The sequence below is a fragment of the Aquarana catesbeiana genome, linkage group LG07, assembly GCF_042186555.1.
Source record: "Aquarana catesbeiana isolate 2022-GZ linkage group LG07, ASM4218655v1, whole genome shotgun sequence".
Lineage (NCBI taxonomy): Eukaryota > Metazoa > Chordata > Amphibia > Anura > Ranidae > Aquarana > Aquarana catesbeiana.
This window is the reverse complement of record NC_133330.1, coordinates 26,459,659-26,481,119: the sequence shown is the minus strand read 5'-3', so window position 1 is coordinate 26,481,119 and position 21,461 is coordinate 26,459,659. Positions and strand designations below refer to the sequence as shown.

General features: G+C 42.2%; 1 protein-coding gene across 6 annotated transcripts in view; it reads right to left on the bottom strand.

Annotated features, from left to right (window-relative positions):
* QRICH1 (glutamine rich 1) overlaps window positions 1-21,461 on the bottom strand; it is a 66,292-nt gene that overhangs the window by 32,565 nt on the left and 12,266 nt on the right. The window contains exons 2-5 of one of the 6 annotated variants that reach the window (XM_073591821.1): window positions 16,758-17,061; window positions 14,222-14,338; window positions 10,126-10,251; window positions 1,964-2,962 (exon numbers count right to left, since the gene is read on the bottom strand). In XM_073591821.1, coding sequence (XP_073447922.1) covers window positions 1,964-2,962; window positions 10,126-10,251; window positions 14,222-14,338; window positions 16,758-17,045 — 1,530 coding nt within the window. In that variant the 5' untranslated portion in view covers window positions 17,046-17,061. The remainder of the gene's footprint in view (window positions 1-1,963; window positions 2,963-10,125; window positions 10,252-14,221; window positions 14,339-16,757; window positions 17,062-21,461) is intronic. The other 5 variants (XM_073591822.1, XM_073591824.1, XM_073591823.1 and 2 more) reach the window with 5 other exon arrangements.

Below are 21,461 nucleotides of genomic sequence, written 5' to 3'. Positions count from 1 at the left end.
TTCGTAAGTCGCAACACTGCATTTGTAAGTGTAAATTCCAGTCGAAACACTGTGTTCGTAAGTGTAACTGCATGGATGTGGGATGTTCCGGGCACTTGTTATCTGGGGCGTAGTACGGCAGTGTGGGATGTATTCGAAAGGTATCCAGGACCCGCGTGGAGCACAAGTGGCCAGCATATGAGGCCGTTCGTAAGTAGGAGTCGTTCGTAAGTCGGGGACTGCCTGTAGCTGTCTTTTGGTTATAGCATGGATGGGAAGGGGTTAGGTTAGGTCACTGTACCTACAGGTAAGCCTTATTGGCTTACCTGTAAGTACAAGGTAAAGAACAGCGTTTACTACCACTTTAAGACTGCAATATTTCCTTTATGCACACAATATGGTCTACAGAATACATACAGTTCATCCTTTGGAAACTGAACATACTGGGGAACCGTGGGCTTAAGATTCTATTTTATTATTACATGTAAAAGCAGTCCTTCCCATGGCCGTTTAATGTGGACGCAGCCATACTTTATCATCAAGGAAAATAGATGCAAGGATAGAAAATCCTAATTGCATTAAAAAGGAAGCTTGGTTGCATCCTTTGAAACAGCCATAGGTAGAAATGATTTTATATCTCCAGTTTTCCATTCTTGGTAATAAAATAGCATTTTAAGCTCGGAGCCCTGGCTTCTATGGATTACATTCCTATTATACAGGGCACACAGCTGTACATTATCCAAGTCTTTGATCCTTCCTGCTCACAATAAGCAAGAGGCATGCTATTGTCTATGACATGGACAGATTTCATAGCTTTACAATTCCCCAAAAAGGTACAAAAAGGTTTTCCCAAATTTTTGCCGGTTCAGCAGGGACCAGCCGAGATTCAATTCATCTATGGGCAGACCGACTGTACTCAAGTCGATCAATTGACTGACCTGGGTACAACCAGAGACTGTTTTCTTAAATTTTTATTTACACATACGATTACTGCGAGTATTCACTGTGTATTGCCGGCCGGGACGCCTCCCCTTGCTCCCCCTGCCAGTACAATACAATGGCACTGCGGGAGGGATTCCCCCATCAATGCCGACTGTGTTGATGGAGGAATCAAGAGAGTTTTTCTTCCACCCAGTGTGGAAGGAAAGAAAAGTCGAATTATCAATAGCTCGCCTAAGGCTAGCCATACTTATGGATTTCTCTTGTTGAACCTGCCAAACAGCATGGATGAATCAATTAGAATTGCTGGCTGTTCTATTTCAAACAGCTGCCACACCTGTGGCTTTCTGAAGATATGAACAGCGACTATACCTGACTGGATGCAGTCAATGTACAGTCAACAATTTTCCACTAGCAGCAATCGATTTTTAAATTTACTTTTGTCAAGTGGTGCTGACAGTGCCAATCACAGCTCAAATTTCAGCTGATTCCTACTGAACAATATAAGCCATGTGGCTGGGTTCACACTAGTGTGATCCCAGTCATCGCATGTGATTCACACCGCATTGCTGTGCGATGCAAATTCAGCCATAAAGTTTGTATGGCCGAAATCAAATCACATCACATTCGCACCAAAATGGTGCAGGACCCTTTTTTGGTCAGCACTGGAATCGGATCACATGGGTGTTTACATCTAGGCAATCCGATTCCTGTGCCATTTTACAGTTCGCACTGCGATCCGATTTGGGGGGTGTCATTAACTTCACATCGACACCAGCTGCGGTTCGCAGAGAGCAGTGTGAATTGCCTGCAAGTGAGATGCAATGCCGGAACTTGCACAGGAATCGCGTTGGTTCCCACATTGCACAAGTGTGAACAGGGGACTGCATGGCAGGCTTAAGACTGGTGTCCTTTTTTGTTTAGATTAAAACCATAAGTAGAGATACAAAACAAACAAAAAACCCAGTAAAAAAAACAAAAAAGTAGCAAACTTGACCACCAAAAACAAAACAGTCACACACACCAAACACCCTTCCCAGGTTACCTGTAGTTGGTGCTGCTGTGGAGGCTGTTGCTGAACCTGTTCATGTAGCGTCTGCTGCTGAGGGTCCCATATGTGGACAGTTTGTGCTGTATTTTGATAGGCCCCTGCCACAGCCTGTACCGCCACTGGAATGTGAATATTACCATTCATAAACTGAGCTGGAAATAGGGAGTTGGCCAGAGTCTGCACCACTTCCTCGTGAGCGTTTTTGGCCATTTTGTCCTTTTCATCCTCTAACTTTACAGCGGCCACTGTGGTGGGAGAGCCTGTTACGTGGACGGCATTGTAGGCCTCTTGGGGGATAGCGATGTGGGTTATGTTCTGTTGCTGCAAATCGCTGCGGGTGTTGGTTGAATAAACCGGGATGGTCCAAGTCTCTCCTGTTGGACTTGTAATAGTGCCTGTGGCCCCATAAAGATGGGCGCTGTCCACTGTCAGCAAGTCTGGCCTTAGGGACACGTAACTCTGTTGCTGGCCTTGGGGGATGGCAAGGACAGCGGCGACGGGCTGCCCTGAAATTGCATACGACAAAGTTATGGGCATGTCCACTTTACGTTTCTTAACTGGCTGAAGGACGCTTGAAGTGCTAGACCGTCGCTCCCCTTCTCTGGGAGAACCCTGTTGCTGAGGAGGTGGAGACAGCGCTCCTGCTGTCTGTATCTGAATGCCACTGCCGACTGACTGTCCCGCCACCAGCTGTGCCTGGATCTGCTGGTGCTGTATGTGGTCGTCCTGAATGTCAGAGGGCTGCATCTGCTGACCAGGCTGAACATGCTGCACCTGAATCTGGGCCACCTGTAACTGGGAGTTTGTCAGCTGCTGAGAGGGGCTGGGGGATTGAAGGGACTGAGTCTGTAATGTCTGACCACCCTGCTGTGTCTGAGACTGACCCGTGCCCTGGATCTGGACTTGCACTTGGATTGCCTGTTCGTTGGACTGGTGGACATTGAGCTGCGGTGAGAGCTGCTGAGCATTCACTTGCTGCGGGGATTGCTGCACCTGTGGAACAAAAACACACCAATTAACAGCAGAACATACAAAAATGTTTTGTTAGCTGCTAGATTACTTAATACATTTTGCTTATTCTTAGATGGGGGGCATTCAGAATCTTCCATAAACTACCCTTCTTTCAAAATTGGCAATTGCCTGGCTTTCCCTGGAGATACCATTTAGGAAACATTGAACTGGAACATTCATGCAATTTGTAAAGTCAAAACTGTTGAATGGCATACAAGCTCCAGGCTCAGCGAGTCTAAAAAACTGAAGCTGCTGGATCAGCCTGACAACTAGCATTTTCTGGAGGAAAGGTCAGTGATGGCAGCCCATTCACAGGAAAGGGTTCATAGTTCTACTTCTATTTACGGACAAATGATTTTGGTTTTGCTCCAGAAGGTTTACAAGAGCTGAGCCAAAAGATACCTGCACAAACCTTCAGCACCATTCAACACAGTGAGCTTCAAGACTGAGAAAGTGTATAAGTTGGCAGGTTAGAAAGTTGGGGGTATTCTGTGGCACTTTTGTAGGGTACTTCGAGGTTCAAGCAGATAAACCCAGACTTCTTTGAAGCTCTTTTGTTGGAAAAAGGTAAGAACAAGTTCATCCTAGGACAGGAGTGCGTTAGGAATACAAAACATTTCCCCTTTTTCACATCTCCAGAACCTAGTAAAGGGGTTCTCTAGTTCTAACACACTGCTTGATAACATTGTTTGAAATTAAAATGGTTGTAAAGCCAAGATATTTTTTACCGTAGCTGTATGGTCCCCTCACCCCCCTCACTCGATCCAGCACTGTGCTCGTCTCTAGCGGCTCTCTCCCCTCTTCTCTCTATGCATTCACAGGACAGAGAGGCAACAGTGGGAGCCATTGGCTACTGCTGCTGTTAGTCGAATCTTATGGAGGAGGGAGCGGGGGGGGTTGTCGTTAGCTTGGCTGAGGAGGAGGCCTGCACATGCTCCCCCATAGTAGCAAACGGCTTTCTAGGGTGACGCACACAGAAGGAGGAGGAGCCTAGAGTGCCGGTGGGGAACCACAAAAAAGGAGGTCTGGGCTGTTTAGAACCTCTTTAATAATGCAGAAAGCACAGAAAACAAGACAACACTGGAGGGATTCCCCTGTCAGCGCTGTCTGTGCAAATTTCTTTCCTGCAACCCGTGGCCCCAGGAAAGAAATTATCACCATCTATGACCAGCCTTAGATTTGGGAGGGTGAGAACCTCAATCAGGTTTTCATTGCCATCTGCCTTTCATGTTGGCAAGATTTCCCCCCAATTCCTCTCTTGAAAGTGGTCACCACTACAAGAAATCTTAACAATTTACAGAGCAATATATAAAAAACACTGTCAGGGGCAGTGTTAATTTTGGCGTCAAATTTCAATTTAGTTTTAGTCATAGTCTGTTGAATAAAATGCCAATTTAGTTTTAGTTGCATTTTAATCATCTGCAATTATTTTTGTCCTATTTTAGTCCTATTTTAGTTGACTAAAGTCACCAGTACATTTTAGCCGACTAAAATCTAATGGGTTTATTTAAATTGCAAAGCATTATTTAAGCATTTCTTTAGAATTTCCAAACTCATATTCCTGGAAAAAAAAAAAAAAATCTAATGTCATGTTATTTATGATATTAAGATTTGAAGAAACTATATGCTCTTGATGGTCTGAGGAGGCCTGTAATGCATTGCACAGTGCTCTGGATAGTGGTCTAAGGAGGCCTGTAATGCACTGCACATTGCTCTGGATGGCAATCCGAGAGGCCAATAAGCATTGCACAGTGCTCTGGATGGTGGTCTGAGGGGGCCTGTAATGCATTGCACAGTGCTCTGGATGGTGGTCTGAGGGGGCCTGTAATGCATTGCACAGTGCTCTGGATGGTAATCCGAGAGGCCAATAAGCATTGCACAGTGCTCTGGATGGTGGTCTGAAGAGCCAGTAATGCATTGCACAGTGCTCCAGATGGTCTGAGGAGACTAATGCAGCACAGTGCTAAGCACGCTACGGTCACTACCTTGCTTGCTGGGAGGGGAAACACTCACAGGCTTTACAGGTGGAACTCTGAGAAAACCGGAAGTTCACATGGGTAAACGTCCCTCCCTTACATTTTCATTCACTGATGAAAATGGAATTCATTTTCGTCATAGTTAATTGACAATAACATAGGGTAATTTGTGTTTAGTTTTCATCACTGAAAATATGCCACTGACGAAAATTGATGAAAATGTTTGGCCGACAAAATTAACATGGGTCAGATCTTCCAACTCTTCATACATTTAAATAAATAGAAAATAAAATGTGAAATATTTTCAGGTGGACCAAAAAAAAAAAAAAAAAAAGTAAAAGTCAGCAGGTACAAACACCTGTGAATGGCCCCGTGGTTTTCTGGGAACACACACAGTTCCCAGAAGGCAACGGGGCCGCTCAGCTAGGAGCAGAACACGCAGCGGAATAGGAATAGGCAGATTAGGAAGACCGCCTAGCAACAAGGGTTCAGGTAAGTTTAAAAATTTTATTTTTTTTTTTCAGTGTGGCCCTCCACTTAAGCAATATTTCTATTCACGATTTAAATGGCTTAAAGATCCTGTGTAAGTTCACCTTACAGATTTTTCTGTAAAGGTGAACTTAAACTTTAAGCTGCCTATACTGGATAGGCATAGAAAATGGCCATATGACTTACATACTCACCACTAAAAATTCAGTCTTTGTGGCTATTGCACAAAATTGCTGATGGTGAACGACCAATTAAAAAATTGTTCTCACCATAGTAATTATAGAAGAAAAAAAAAGGAAAGAAGATTAAAAGAAATAACAGGTGGAGCTTAAAAGAAAAACCAAAGCTACAAAAAAAGGGGTTGTGTGAGGTTTTGCTGAAGTAGATCAAATGACTGAAGCCAAACTAACCAGCACCAAAGAGAAGGAAGCCACCAGGGATGGGAAATAATGAAAGAAACCAAATCCATCTGTACATAATTATAGGATTATATTCGTCATGTTGGCCTTTAACAGTGTTATAAAGGGACCAAAATGAGGGAAAAAAAAATAAAAACAAAAACACACACAGCAAAATCACAGAGCTAACTGACATATAATCAACATACAGCAATTTACTTAATGAAAGTGAAGATTGAGCAAATCATATAGGTAATACAATGGACAGGGGACAATAAAAGATGCATACTTAGAAAAAACTTTTAATGGCTTTCTGTGGCATCAGTACTATATAGACCTCAAGCTAAATTGTAAATGCAATTGCTTGGTTTTAAAACCCTTAAAAAAAAAAAAAAAAAAAAAAATTTCCCCACTTGTATTAAATCTTCTTTAGTTGCCATAGGGTCTGTTTTAAGAATATATGGTTTTACATTGTCAGGGACAAAGCAGCTAACAGGCAGCCAAAAAAAAAATAAAAAAATAAAAAAATGTAGCTCCACTCCAAAAACTGTTCCAGATGGTTAAGATAAAACCCTACCAGGAGGCTCCCCACTCCAACACATTTCACCTAACAAGTAGGCCAAATTTTAGAGATTAAGACCAATTGAGTGTGGCTACATTTTCATAAGATTGCATTTGGGGGACAGGAGATAAGCTCCAATGTTTAGCTGTAACCTGTCTGTCCATGCGAGGGCGGTGCTTACCCGCATGGGGATGGGCAGGTGTTACTTGCATCCCTGTGCAGGCAGTCCCACTCAATTGGGACACAGCCGTGTGGCTACATTAAAGAAGAGCTGTCATTCCCGCAGCCCCATTCACACTTGTGCATGTTAAATGCAGTTAACGGTCTCTGAAAATTTCATAAAATGGGTTCTCTGCCATTTTTTAAAGAGATTCTAGGGGGTATGGGGTAAGAGGCATTGGATTTCAAATCTTAGAGGTGCATCATCTTTGGATAGGGAGATCTTCAGCATCTAGAAGTGGCTCTGGGTATACAGCCGTGGCCAAAAGTTTTGAGAAGGACAAAATATTCATTTTCACAAAGTCTGCTGCTTTAGTGTTTTTAGATCATTTTGTCAGATGTTACTATGGTATACTGAAGTAGAATTACAAGCATTTCAGAAGTGTCAAAGGCTTTTACTGACATTTATATGAAGTTTATGGAAAGAGTCAATATTTGCAGTTTTGACCCTTCTTTTTCAAGACCTCTGCAATTCTTCTCGGCGTGCTGTCAATCCACTTCTGGGCCACATCCTGACTGATGGCAGCCCATTCTTGTATAATCAATGTTTGGAGTTTGTCATTTTTTGTTCACCCGACTCTTCAGGATTGACTACAAGTTCTCAATGGGAATAAGGCCTGGGGAGTTTCTTGGCCATGGACCCAAAATTTCGATGTTTTGTTCCCCAAGCCACTTAGTGATCACTTTTGCCTTATGGCAAGGTGGTCCATCATGCTGGAGAAGGCATTGTTCCTCAAACTGTTCTTGGATTGGGAGAAGTTGCTCTTGGAGGATGTTTTTGTATAATTCTTTATTCATGGCATGAATGGTCTCAGAATGCTTTACTGTTGGCATGACACAGAACTAAGGGTAGCGCTCACATTTTCTTTTCCAGACAAGGTTTTTTCCGGATGTCTCAAACAATCAGAAAGGGGATTCATCGGAGAAAATGACTTTACCCCAGTCCTCAGCAGTCCAATCCCTGTACCTTTCACAGATTACCAGTCTGTCCCTGATGTTTTTCCTGGAGAGAAGTGGCTTCTTTGCTGCCCTTCTTGACACCAGGCCATCCTCCAAAAAGTATTTTCCTCGCTTTGCGTGCCGATGTACTTACACCTGCCTGCTGCCGTTCCTGAGCAAACTCTGCACTGGTGGGGCCCCCGATTCCGCAGCTGAATCAACTGTAGGAGACGGTCCTGGAGCTCGCTGGACTTTCATGGGTGCCCCTTCACAACAATAGAACCTCTCTCAAAGCTCTCGTTCATCCGCTAAATCAGGGATATGCAATTAGCGGACCTCCAGCTGTTGCGGAACTAAAAGTCCCATGAGCCATAGTAAGACTGACAGCCACAAGCATGACAATTGGAGGCAGCGGAATGATGGGACTTGTAGTTTTGCAACAGCTGGAGATCCGCTAATTGCATATCCCTGCGCCAAATGTTTGTATTAGGTGCAATCTTAATAGCAGCAATATCCTTGCCTGTGAATCCCTTTTTGTGCAAAGTAATGACTGCATGCGTTTCCTTGCAGGTAACCATGGTTAACAGAGGAAGAACAATGATTTCAAGAACCACCCTCCAGTTTGTTATTCTAACTCATTCAGCATTACAGAGAGATTTCCAGCCTTGTCCTCATCAACACTGACACCTGTGTTAACGAGAGAATCACTGACATGTCAACAGGCTGAAATTCAGTGGAAATGTTTTTTTTTGTTGGGATTAAAAAGCGGACCTTCAGTCATTTTTTTTCAACTTTCCGTCTATTAAATCTTCTGCCCTTGTTGTTTTAAATTTGGATAGTAAAACGTTTTTTTTCTGCCAGTAAATACCTTATACAGCCCACTTCCTTTTTATTGTCTGGTAAAAAGCCTAGGCTTATCACATCATGCACAGCTCTCTCTCTCTCTCATGCTTGTGGGAATTTGCCAGGAAGGGAGGGGGGATGAGTCATAAGAGGGCCAATGAGAGCTGCAGAGCTGGAGGCTTCCCTCTGTGTGTCTGTGTAAATCCAGGAAGTGAACAGACAGCAGCTTCAGCTACTCACAGTTAAAATGATTGCAGCCAGACTCAGTGGGGGGAGATTTCTGCAGCATATTTAGCAAGTACAGAATCATAGTATATATAAATTAATATGCAAAGTGGTTGGAGGGAAGCTTCAGAATGGCAAAGATGTTTTTATTACAAATTATGCGAGCAGACTGCAGTTCCTCTTTAAGTTCATTTCCATGGCAGAGGGACTTTGTCATTAATTGAATTACTCTTCATAAAATTCTTTAGTATATGCAAATTGCCATCATAAAAAAAAGAGGCAGCAGACTTTGTGAAAATTAATATTTGTGTCATTCTTAAAACTTTTGGCCACGGCTGTATGATGAAAGGATATTTAAAAACAAGGACAGCACCACACCAAATGTTATGGCTGGTGTCCATTAAGCATTTTATGTTTTCCCAATGTGTTTTGGGGGGACATCAAAGGGTCCCCCTTCTTCAGAGCTTCAACAGCTTGCTCAGACACAGGGGTGCTGGACTCAAATGAGGTAAAACACCCAACAGCTGAAAATGCAACAATTCACCTATTAAAGTTGAACTATGGGCAACCCCCCCCCCCCCCCCCCCCATTTTGGATAGAGCAAGAAAGGGTTATAACCAGTCAGTTTTTTTTTTTTTTTAAACCATCTGTGTCCCATTGTGGAGATTTTCCTTCACTTCCTGTGCCATAGCCAAGCAGGAAGAGAGTGGAAATCCATGCAAATTAGGGAATTTCATGGGGACCCCACAGGTCACCAGAACTAGTGTCCCCATTGGAAGATTTCCCCTCTGCCACATTTTGGGTTGTCCCCAGAAAAGTAATATTTTCTTTTAATGATAATGGTAAACAGGACAAATAAAAGAGGATGAATCTCCCTAACGGGGACAGAGACAGCAATAAAAACTGATAAGTGTTCTAATCCCTCTCTACGCTGTCCCAAAAAAAAAAAAAAGTTTTGACTTTAAAAATTACACTTTATTGTTTCTTACATCTGATTTAGGCAGCCCAACACTTTGGCTTGCCTTTCTGACTTGTATGAGGAAATAAAAATACTAGATGGACTTTGTACACTTGGTGTGGCCCCCTCTTCTTCTAAATATCTTATTTTTAGTGGCAATGTTCATATATCTGTATTTTTAACCAAATATTTAATTTGGGAAGGTCCCACAGGCAGCATTTTGACAAAAATGTATCTGCCATAAAAGGTGAAAGCATCATTTTTCACCTGTACTACTCCACTTTATAAAGTTGGAGGCCAGGTGCATCAAACAAACAAACAAAAAAAAAGAGGAGGGACATGAAAAAATAAACATAAAAGAAAAAAAGTGGCAGCTCCTGGAACTCGTCCAGGGATGCCACCATGCAAAAATTTCTTAAATCTAGTTTATGTCAACATCCGGGTTCCCACCAGTTAGGATTGTGTTTGTGGATACGTTTCATTTCAGGTGGAAAGCTGCTTTAATAACTTGAAAAATATAAATACCACTAGACTGCCCTTGTGAAACTGACCAACAAATCTTCTGAAATACCAGAGTCCTGCGACCCCTCGGGGGAGAGGTTGATTCGATTCAGATGAGGGGCGGGGTGGAGTGTCCAGGGCCTGATGAGTGCTTCAGGAATCTGAAATCAACAACGGAAACTCAGCCACTAACAACTCTTGGGAGGTCGTTGGCCATAATAAAGCCCAAACTGCACAAAGGATTCTGAAATCAGGAATCAATCTTCCAATTTTCATGTTCGATTCCTCCAACCCGATCCCCAATTAAACTGTGCTCAATGGGCAACTGTGTGTATAAGGTCACTTTTTGCTAAAATTCATCCTTTACAATTGCAGCATTGTAAATTCAGTTTTGGATGATTGCAGCAACACACAATTGTCTAGAGATCACAGCAAACCAAACCGAGGAGCAGGCCTGAGCAATTTAAATCGCAGGAATCTTTGCACTTACAAAAAACTAAATACAGTGGGGGAAAATAATGATTTGATCCCCTGCAGATTTTTTAAGTTTGCCCAGATACAAAGAAATGAAGGGTCTATAATTTTTATCATAGGTGTATTTTATATGATAGAGACAGAATATCAACCAAAAATCCAGAAGAAAAACACGATACAAATGTTATAAATTGAGTTGCCGTTTTAATAAGTAAAATAAGTATTTGATCCCAAAAGCAAAACATGACTTAGTACTTGGTGGAGGTTTAAACCCTTGTTGGCAATCACGGAGGTCAGACATTTCTTGTAGTTGGTGGCCAGGTTTGCACACATCTCAGGAGGGATTTTGGTCCACTCTACAGATCTATTCTGAATCCGGTTTCTTGGCAACTCGTAATTTCAGCTCCCTCCATACATTTTCTATAGGATTAAGGTCTGGAGACCACAGCACTTTCTCCCAGTCCTTCTCTGAATCATTTAGACGTTCATTAGCAAACTTCAGACAGGCCTGTACATGTGACTTCTTGAGGAGGGGGACCTTGCGGGCGCTGCAGGATTTCAATCCATGGTGGTGTATTGTGTTACCAATTGTTCGGTTGGCGACTGTGGTCCCAACTGCCTTGAGATCATTCACAAGCTCTTCCCGTGTAGTTCTGGGCTGATCCCTCATTTTTCCCCATGATCATCCTTACCCCATGAGGCAAAATGTTGTATGGAGCTCCGGATCGAGGGCGATTGATGATTATTATAAATTTCTTCCATTTGCGAATAATCGCTCTAACAGTTGTCTTCTTCTCACCAAGCTTCTTGCTGATGGTCTTGTAGCCCATTCCAGCCTTGTGCAGGTCTACAATCTTTTCCCTGACTTCCTTTGATAGCTCTTTGGTGTTGCCCATGATGGTGAGGTTTGAATGGAAGAAAGATTATGTGGACAGGTGTCTTTTATACACATAACGAGTTGTCATTAGGAGCACCTTCTTGACAGGATTAATCTGTGTACCACATGAGCACCTACTATAGCCAGTCTGTGGGAGCCAGAATTATTGTTGGTTGCTTGGGGAATCAAATACTTATTTTACCCACTGAACTGCAACTCAATTTATAACATTTGTTTCATGTGTTTTTTTTTTTTTTCTGGATTTTTGGTTGATATTCTGTCTCGATCATTTATAATACACATATGATAAAAATGATAGACCCTTATTTATTTATTTTTTTTATATAAATAAGGGTCTATCATTTTTAAGTGTACAAACTTACAAAATCTGCAGGGGATCAAATAATTATTTCCCCCACTGTATGTGATCTACAGTCACTCATGCAGTTTGGGCTTAAAATGCCTTCTTGCATTTACTGGTAAGGCTTCACCATCAGTAAGAAAAAAAAAAGGGAGCTCTGACTGAAAAACAAAGTTAAGCGATTTGGCCAATAAGAATGAATGAAAAACAGAGATAAAAACTGAAACAAAAGAGACAAGTAAAGTGAACTATACACAGCAAAACACAGGTATTGAAAAAGAGTAGTGAGGTCATACAACATAATTTAAATGCGGCAAAGCAGACCATTTCTTATGTCACGTGGGCACTTGCTACGCAGAAGGATTTAGAGGTCACCTAATAAATATGTATATACTAGATCAATACAAGCATTTGATGGAGGAACCTTTTTTTTTTCCTTTTTTTTTATCACAAGGACAGTAATAAAAAGGCCAGGAGGACATATTTTACTATTTCCTAAGGAGGTTGTTTGTTATGGTATAGTAAGCTATGGAATACAGGCAGTCCCCGGGTTACAAACAAGATTATGTAGGTTTGTTCTTAAGTTGAATTTGTATGCAACTTAAGAGGAATTTGTTGATTTTCTTACAGCCAATGTTAGCCAAAATTATAAAAGAAAAAGATGTAAACCTCAACTGAATGACATTTTGGTTTGCAAAAGCACTATGGGGTTGATTTACCAAAACTGGATAGTGCAAAATCTGGTGCGGCTGCGCATGGTATCCAAATCGGCTTCTACCTTCATCTTGTTCAATTAAGTGGGGTACACACCATTAGAGAATGGGGGGGCGAACGATCGTCCGATTTTCCTCATTTCATAGCAAGTCTAAGGAAATAAATATACGAAAATTCTCGTATGACAAAAGGCTTTTTTTTTTGTGGTTTATGGTTTCTAATCATGCGCAGTCTTTCGCTTCAGATTTATTTCATACAATAAGCATATGAAAACAGTGAACAAAAATCAGTTCTGTTCCCGTACAAGAAAAATATTGTAGTTTATCCCTTTGGAAATGTTCGTTCAGAAAGTCGGAATCGGCTGTCGAAAGTTGTGTATACACTATCAGAAAATCGTACGATCGTTCCTCGGACAAAAATAATTAATTCTTATAGTGTGTACGAGCCTTTAAAGTAAAACTATAGGCAAAACTCCTCCCCCCCTCATTTTGGATAGAGTAATGGAGGGTTATAACCTCTGTAAAGGTTTATTTTTGCCATCTGTGTCCCATTGTGGAGATTTCCCTTCACTTCCTGTCCCATAGCCAAACAGGAAGTGAGAGGAAATCCCTGCAAATTAAGGGAATTCCTTGGGGACACCCAGGTCACCAGAACTAGTGTCCCCCTTGCTAGATTTCCCCTCTATTTTATTTTGCTTTTCTGGGGACAACCCAAAATTTGGGAATTTCTTTTTCTTTCACTTTTAATGAAAATGGTAAAACAGGAAAGATAGAGAGGGTGAATCTCCCTAAACGGGGGCAAAGACAGCGATAAAACCTGACAAATGTTCTAATCCCTCTCCACTCTATCCAAAACTAAAAAAAAAAAAAAAAAAAAAAAAAAGTTTTGCCTTTAGTTATACTTTAAACTTCTATGCACAGCTGCATCAGATTTTGCACTCTCAAGTTTTAGTAAATCAATCCCTATGTGTCAAACAACTGCCATTTTTTTTTTTTAAAGCGCAACTCCACTTGTTGAGAAAAAAAAAAACAAACACATTCCCCTCTGGGTGATCTATGTACATTGCAGGGATTTTAAAAACCTTTGTAGCAGATTCATACCTTTTGTTATTCTGAAGAAATAGCTGTTTGTCTTTGTCCATAAGGAAAGTGAATGCGAGTAATTTTATAAATTATCAATGAGCTGCTGCACTTGCAGGGCTCTAATTTGGAAAATGGCAGGGTCTGCATCACTTAAGACATGATTTAACTTTGGGAGTATCTCACCGCAAAATGACATTGTTGTTGCAGGGGATGCCCAAAATCTGACTTGTACTTAGCGCAGATTTCTGGGAAAATCAATGAGCCAATAACACAAGCAGGAAATGACATGACATATCTAGAGGGCATGCCACCTGTGTACAGAACACCTTCAGGTGGCCATATTACATTATACAGAAAATCGTAGCACTGCAGAATGAAAAGGAAAGGACATTTTTAAGAAAGTTCAATTGCAATATGACTTGCAATATGACTTGAGTGTCAATCGTATACATTATATTTTTTTAAACTTCTTTTTAATACTTATTTTTATATATTTTTTTGCCATTTTTTTTCCCCACGAAAGTGGAGTTACCCTTTAAATAACATATTTGTTTACACCTTTTTTCATCCTTTGCTGCATCTTAGTACTACTAATACTCTGCAGCCACTTCCTGTCTACATACTTCATGTACTTCAGTGATGCCTGCATGGCAATTCTCAGGGTGGTTTTCCTGATGGTAACAGTAGACCATGCCTGTTAACGCGTGTTGGAACAGCTGCTTGTAGTCCCCATCAGAAGCCTGTGTGACGGGGTGACAAATCCAGAACACAATTGGAAAGTGCATCAAAATGAAAATTTAATGAAAGCTGCATATTATAAAAAAACAAAAAAAAAAAAAAAAAAAAACAAAAAACAAACACTGAAAATGATATTGACATATTAAATCTTATATGGAATTTCAGTGATTGGGCTACTTTAAAGAAGGATAGTATAATGTTTTTATCCAGGGAATCGATCCAACTACTTTGTGGGATTAGGATTTTTTTTTCCTTATGAGGCATTAACAATCAATATGCAGCAGCCTGGTCCAGAGGAAGGCAAAAAAAACCCCTGAGTCACTATGGCCGGAGGTGGAACCTGATGGAATTCAAGTTTATTCTTTATTTTATAGCATTATTATTTGTGTTTATGGTACTAAATTCCTACTTGAGAATCTTGTGACCAAATCCAGCAAAATCACTTTAAAGCGGAGCTCCACCCAAAAGGGGAAGCTCCGCACATATGCCTCACTCCTCCCCCCCTCCGACGCCACATTTGGCACCTTTGGGGGGGGGCCTGGTTTTGGACAGGTACCTGCTCCCACTACTTCACCCGCACAGCTTCACTTCCGGTTTCCCTTAGTGGAGATGGCGGCTGGAGCACACAGTAGCCAATTGAAAAATTGGTTCGGGTGAAGACACTGCTGGATCCCTGGACAGGTAAGTGTCCTAATATTAAAAGTCAGCAGCTACAGTATTTGTAGCTGCTGACAATTTTTTTCTGCAGTAGCCTGGAGCTCCGCTTTAAAAGGTTACCAATATTTTAGTCTATTTTTTTTTTTGTATTTGCCTTTTTTAAAAAAAAAAAAAAAAAAACAAAAAAGCAAAATGCAACATGGGATTGTGACAAACTATATGGGATATAAATGACCAAAAAAAATGTGGAGATCATGGGAGAGATTATAGATTAAAAAAGGAAGTCTTCTTCTTTAATTGTACCTACAGGTAAGCCTATAAATAGGCTTACCTGTAGGTACTGTAAATATCTACTATATACGCTGCCACCGATGTCATCAGCGCATGTGCACTGAAAGAACGGCCTGCTCGTGCTGTTTCCTCAGAGCCCGTGCTGTGACCGGCGGCACCTGCAGGAGTGAATCGTGCCTCCGGCCAATCACAGCACTGGAGCCCCGCAGACACGGAAGCAACTCTGGGAAACATGTCGGCTGTGTGAGCGGTGTGCCAACACCAATCCAGGGCATCGTTCTAAGGCAAGTGTTTCATAATGAGCTGGTATGCAATGCATACTAGCTCATTATGCCTTTGTCTTGCAGGTTTACAACCTCTTTAAAACACATTTTAGTAGGGAAACTTTGGGGGAAGCCCCCCAAATCCCTATACTTCCCTACAGTAGAACTTGCTTTGTTTACATCTCTCACCAGCTTATTGTTCCAATGCTTCCAGCCTCACAAAAGCCGAATGGCGCATGCACAGATGTCAGGCCAATAAGCCAGTAGAGGGATGTAAACCATGCCACAGGCCTCAGAGCCAGATCTATGCAAGCATAGGGATTTGGGTAAGGAAGTAAATAATGCTGGATTATTTCTAAAAGCAACTCTATTCCTAAAATAACAACAAAGTCTCGTCTGCAAAGAAGACATTGAATGCTCCCTTCTTCCACTTGGCTCATGATGCTACCACTCCCTGCTGTACTGAAGAATATTTTGATTCTGACACTTCCAGAAGTGTTGATTTTCTGGTCCCCCCCACTACACGCTTGGTTCCTCCTACTCTCCCTCTATGAGACACAGCAATGAAGGGGTTGGCAGACTGAACCACTCTGTGTAAAGGGACCATGATATGGATACCTCTGGAAGTGACAGATTCTAAAGCCTAGAGCACACTACTAGTGTAGTAGACAGCTCAGGTCGGAGCCGCTGTACTAAACAATCCAATGTTCGTACAGCGATCTCCCCTGCTGTGCTATTGTGTTCTGACAGGGGGATGGCCCCCGCCGCCACAACACTCCGGTCAGTGCGCTCAGCCATTGGCTGAGAGTGATGAATGGGAGCCAGTCAGCAGACCGTTTTCGGAAATGGCCATTTGAGAGAAGCTGGCCGTGACACACACGGGTCAATGTCGGGCGGTTTCTATTGAACTGGCCTGATGACACCCGACATTAGGCCCGAATGTACTAGGCTGAAAAAGGTTCTTCAGCCAGCAGTTTATCCTAACTACAGCAGAGATGGCAGTGACAGTGCATTAGGTTCACTTAAAAAAAGAAAAAAAATCCTCTGCACGATAAATACATCTAGATGTAAGAGCCATTTTTAGAGGACCCAGTGCTCCATGACAAATTTGGACAGAGGTTTAGAAAAATTTTCAGTATTGCCACATTGAAATCAGTCGCATTAACAATGGCTGTAAATAGTAGAAATGGAAAGCGGAGCTGGCAATCACCTGCTGTACTTGGATTTGCTCGGACTGGTTCTGCTGTTGGACGCTCGTAGTGACGGGACAAGCCAGTTCCAGCAGTGATCCTGCCGCCTCCGTGCTGTCGGTGTAAATGCAGTTGGCTCCCTGCTGATACACCATGGTGCTCGGAGGCTGATGAAACTCCTGCAGAGCATCCGGCCCTTTTGCAGCCAGGGAGTCCAGGAACTCTTTCATCCTGTGTTGCGGGACCGTCCGGGCCTTCATGCGGACATATTCTTCAAACGAAATGATGTTTTCCAAGGAATTATTCATAGCTCACAGATAGGTCCTGAAATCAGGAGGAAATGGGCAACAATTAAACATCCAACAAATATATTTTTTGCACGGACTAAAAAAAAGTTCTAACAAGTATTGGCTTTCTGAAAAAAAGCCAATGATACCAATTACTATTCTAGTACTGAAACTGCTGTTACTACTGGCAGTCAACACAATCCTTTCTATTGTTTTGATTGGATGCATGGTGCCATGTGTTCCCTGGTTGCTACGGGGTTTTCCCACTTGCTCACCCTGCTGTAGACTGGAGCCCCTCCCCCCGACCCAAACAGCAGCTCCAAGGCTGCCATGGTTTTTCCAATGTATTACGAAGGCTGCGCTGCAATCAATAGGTATCTGAGGGTGGTCTATGATGTCAAGCAATTGTGCAGAAGAGCCTGTGATCTGCCCGCCCATACTGGGAAAATGGCCGACTGGCAAGTTGCCAAACACGATCGCCACCCCCACCCCAATGTCAATCAGCAACCTCCATCTCTCTTGATAAAATCATTTTTTGTTCTACCTGTATTCGCACAAGTCTCCTCCAAGTGCTCCTGTTTCCTCTCACAACAGGAAAATATACCGGTACCAGTTCTAAAAGCAAGTTTTTTTGTTGTTTTCACCTTAATGCACTTTATGCATCCCCCCCGAGCCAACCCCCGCCCCCATCTGAGCCCAATCTTGATCCAGCGATGTGTAAAAGAGCAGCAGCTATCTCTCTTCTCATTGGACAGAGGCGGGAGCCAACGGCAAAGACAGCCAGTGAGGAGCGAGAGGGGGGGGGGGCAGGGAGGAGCTATGCTGTGTGTGCGCGTCAATGGGCAGACAGTGCTGGCTCAGGAACGAGCATGTACAAGTGCTCCCAGAGCAAGCGGCTTACTATGGTGGGTACTCAGCAGGAGGAGGGGCAAGGAGCACCAGTGGGGGACCATAGAAAAGGAGGATCGAGGCTGCTCTGTGCAAAACCATTACACAGATCAGGTAGGTGTAACATGTTCATTATTGTTTTTTTTTTTTTTTTTTTTTTTAGGTTCAATAAGTTTTTATTGCATGTAAAATAATTTTCCAAACGGAAGATGAATACATTAACAAGACCAGCTGCTCGACATCGGGCAAACTGGCTTAATAGGAAAGGAACATACGTAAGCAGAAAGGTACAATATTATGCATTCTGTCGTCAACATGTAGATAACTAGGTGTCTCGACAGCTTTCAGATCTTTTGCTGTTAAATTTATTAACCATAATTCCTGCAATCTGGACGCCCCAACAGGATCATGCTGCGTCCAGATGTCAAGGAACTCAGAAAAAAACAGACAGGTAATATAAGAGCCAACAGCATATGTACATTGGCGTGTTGTCTAGTATGCTGGGTATTTTGAGAAAATTAATACTGAAGATCAGAATACTTTGGGTTGCAAATCGTGGCTATAGATAGCCAAAGGGGCTAGTATAAGAAAAAAGAAGAGTGATAGTATGAAGGGAAAAAAAAAAGGGGGGGAGGGGGGGAGACTGGTAGGGTAGATAAGAGGGGGGGGGGGGGGGGGCGGAGAGGGGAGGAGGGGAGACAGCGAGCCTCGACCCAAAATGGAACCTATATTTCTAGGGTATTTGAGTTGGGTTGAGTGGTCCTGTAACCTGACCAGATGCACTTGTGTCTGAGTCTGCGCTTTATTTTTTCCTGAAGTAGAGTAATGCCTCCAGATATTCCAGATGAATGAGAACTTTGCATATTTGTCTATGTATTGTTTTTGTTTTAAATATCAAATTTTGCAAATCCCTTAAACCACTACAATACCGGGCACTTTCGCCCCTTCCTGCCCAGGACAATTTTGAGCTTTCAGCGCTGTCGCACTTTGAATGACAATTGCGCGGTCATACAACACTGTACCCAAACTAAACTTTTTATCATTTTCTTCCCACAAATAGAGCTCTCTTTTGGTGATATTTGATCACCTCTGCGGTTTTCATTTTTTGCTAAACTAAAAAAAGACAGACAATTTTGAAAAAAAAAAAAAAAGTTTTTCTTCGTTTGTTATAACATTTTGTTTTCTGCTTCACGGACGGGCACTGATGAGTTGGCACTGATATGTAGAATTGATGGGCACCGATAGGCGGCACTGACAGGCGTTAATGCTGGGCACTGAGATGGACACTGATTGGCACTATGGTGGGCACTGGCAGGGGGGTTATGATGGGGCACCGATTGGCAGGTTATGGGTACATTTGATGGGGGCTGTGCTGATAATCAACGTGCCCATTATCAGCACAGCCCCCCCCCCCTCCCCTCTCCCTGTCAGCGCGAACTGAAGAATGCCATTTATAGACACTTCCTGGTTCACGCGATGAACGGTCTGTGATATTTTTTTGAATTTGTACCAACATTCCAGCTTTCAGCTTTCGGGGTGTAAAGCCGGCCACAGATGGTTTGAATCTTGGCTGTTTCAGCTATGTATGGGCAGGCTGAATGTACCCAAAAATTATCAACTTGGGTACAACCAGCATGTCGTAATTTTAGGACAGGACTATTGCTAGCGCCTAAAGCTGCTAGCAATAATCACTGTGTTCTCCCGGAGATCCCTGCATCCCCACCCCCCCCAGAAGAACACAGTGGCTCTGCCGGAGGGATTCCCCCTTAACATTGACTGTGTTGATGGGAAAATCAAGCAATTTTCTTTCCTGTAACCCATGGTGGGAGGAAAGAAAATTTTATCATCTATGGCCTGCCTAATTCCTTTTGGCCTGTCTTTTGTGTAGCTCTATACAAATGCAATTTCACGAAGAATGCAGAAGGAGAATGCAGAACTACCTGAATGAATAAAAGAAACATATATACAGACTCAGTGGGGGATCATGCACAATTGCCAAATAAAAAAAAAAAAAGTGGCCACAAATTTACAAAAGTTAGAAAAGGTCACCATGTAGCATAGGCTATTCTAGTTGTATTGCTATGTAACAGTTAACCATTTACAGAAGGTAAATTAAACTTTTAATGTTACATTGGCAGCTCCTAAATTCAAATTTGGCGTTCTTTTGCCGAAGCTTCTAAACTCAACTCCATAAAAGCCTATGGGGGTTGATTTACTAAAGGCAGATACACTGTGCACTCCACAAGAGCAGTTGCTCCAGAGCTGAGTAAGTGAGCAGAAGCTCTACTGACTTCCATCATTCAATCATGTGCAAGCAAAAACATTTTTTTTTTTTCCCCTTGCATGTGATTAGGTATTCTTTGCAAAGTGAAGCTTTACCTCATTTACTAAGCTCTGGAGCAACTGCACTTGCAAAGTGCACAGTCTATTTGCATCAACCCCCTATGTGTCCATGTACACCTCCCCTCTCCTGAACGCGGAAGAACCACGCAGCATAGGAACGTTGCGACCGTGGGAAAGTTTTAAAAAAAAAAAACACGTTGATATTCGGCCTGTGTGTATGACAGCCGGGCCGGCTTCTGTCAGACGAGCATGCTGGAAAGCCAGCAGCCGACCGTCTCCTGATCATTGCTCTCAGCCAATGGCTGAGGGGGCTGACCGGAGTATTCTGGCGGGGGTGCTGCCCCCCCTGTCAGAACACACACACACAAAAAAAAAAAAAAAAAAAAAAAACAGATTTTTTTTATTTTTAACAAATTTTAATAAAATGCTTTTGGGGTAAAAATCTATCTAAAAGATAGTTTTCTATTTAAGATACATTAATAATTTAGTTAATTCAGCATGAAATGGAGCTTAGCTGTGTAGCATGAGGCTGTATATTATGCAATATTTAAATTTTTTGGTAAACTCATTCAATGAATCCAAGGTCTGCAAGCTGAGAGAACATGCACTGGCAATGTTCTGGTTTTAATCAAATAAAAGAATTTGAGTAGTTCAACTATGGGGGTTATTTACTAAAGGCAAATCCACTGTGAACTACAAGTACACTTGGAAGTGCAGTCGTTGTAGATCTGAGGGGGACATGCAAGCAAAAAAAAAAAAAAAAAAAAAAAAAAAAACAGCATTTTTTTTTTTTTTTTGCTTGTACATGATTGAATGATAGAAATCAGCAGAGCTTCCCCTCAGATCTACAGCGACTGCACTTGGAATGCACAGTGGATCTACCTTTAGTAAATACTACTACTCAAATTCTTTTATTTAATTAAAAACAATAACATTGCCAGTGCATGTTATCTCGGCTGTGTGTGATTAATCTAAAATCTGTTCGGATATCGCTGTTTTACTAACCTGACAGCTTATTATTCTAAATAGGAAACCTTCATTTTGTTTGCAAATATTAAAGATTCTAACTACCAGCAAGAATGAGTCCTTACATTTTAAAGAGCACCTGTCATTTCAGATCCATTATGGCAGCGCCTGTTAGCGGCATCCACTCACCTGCTGCCGCCACGTCCTTCACCTTGTTGTGTCACTGCTGCATCACCAGCC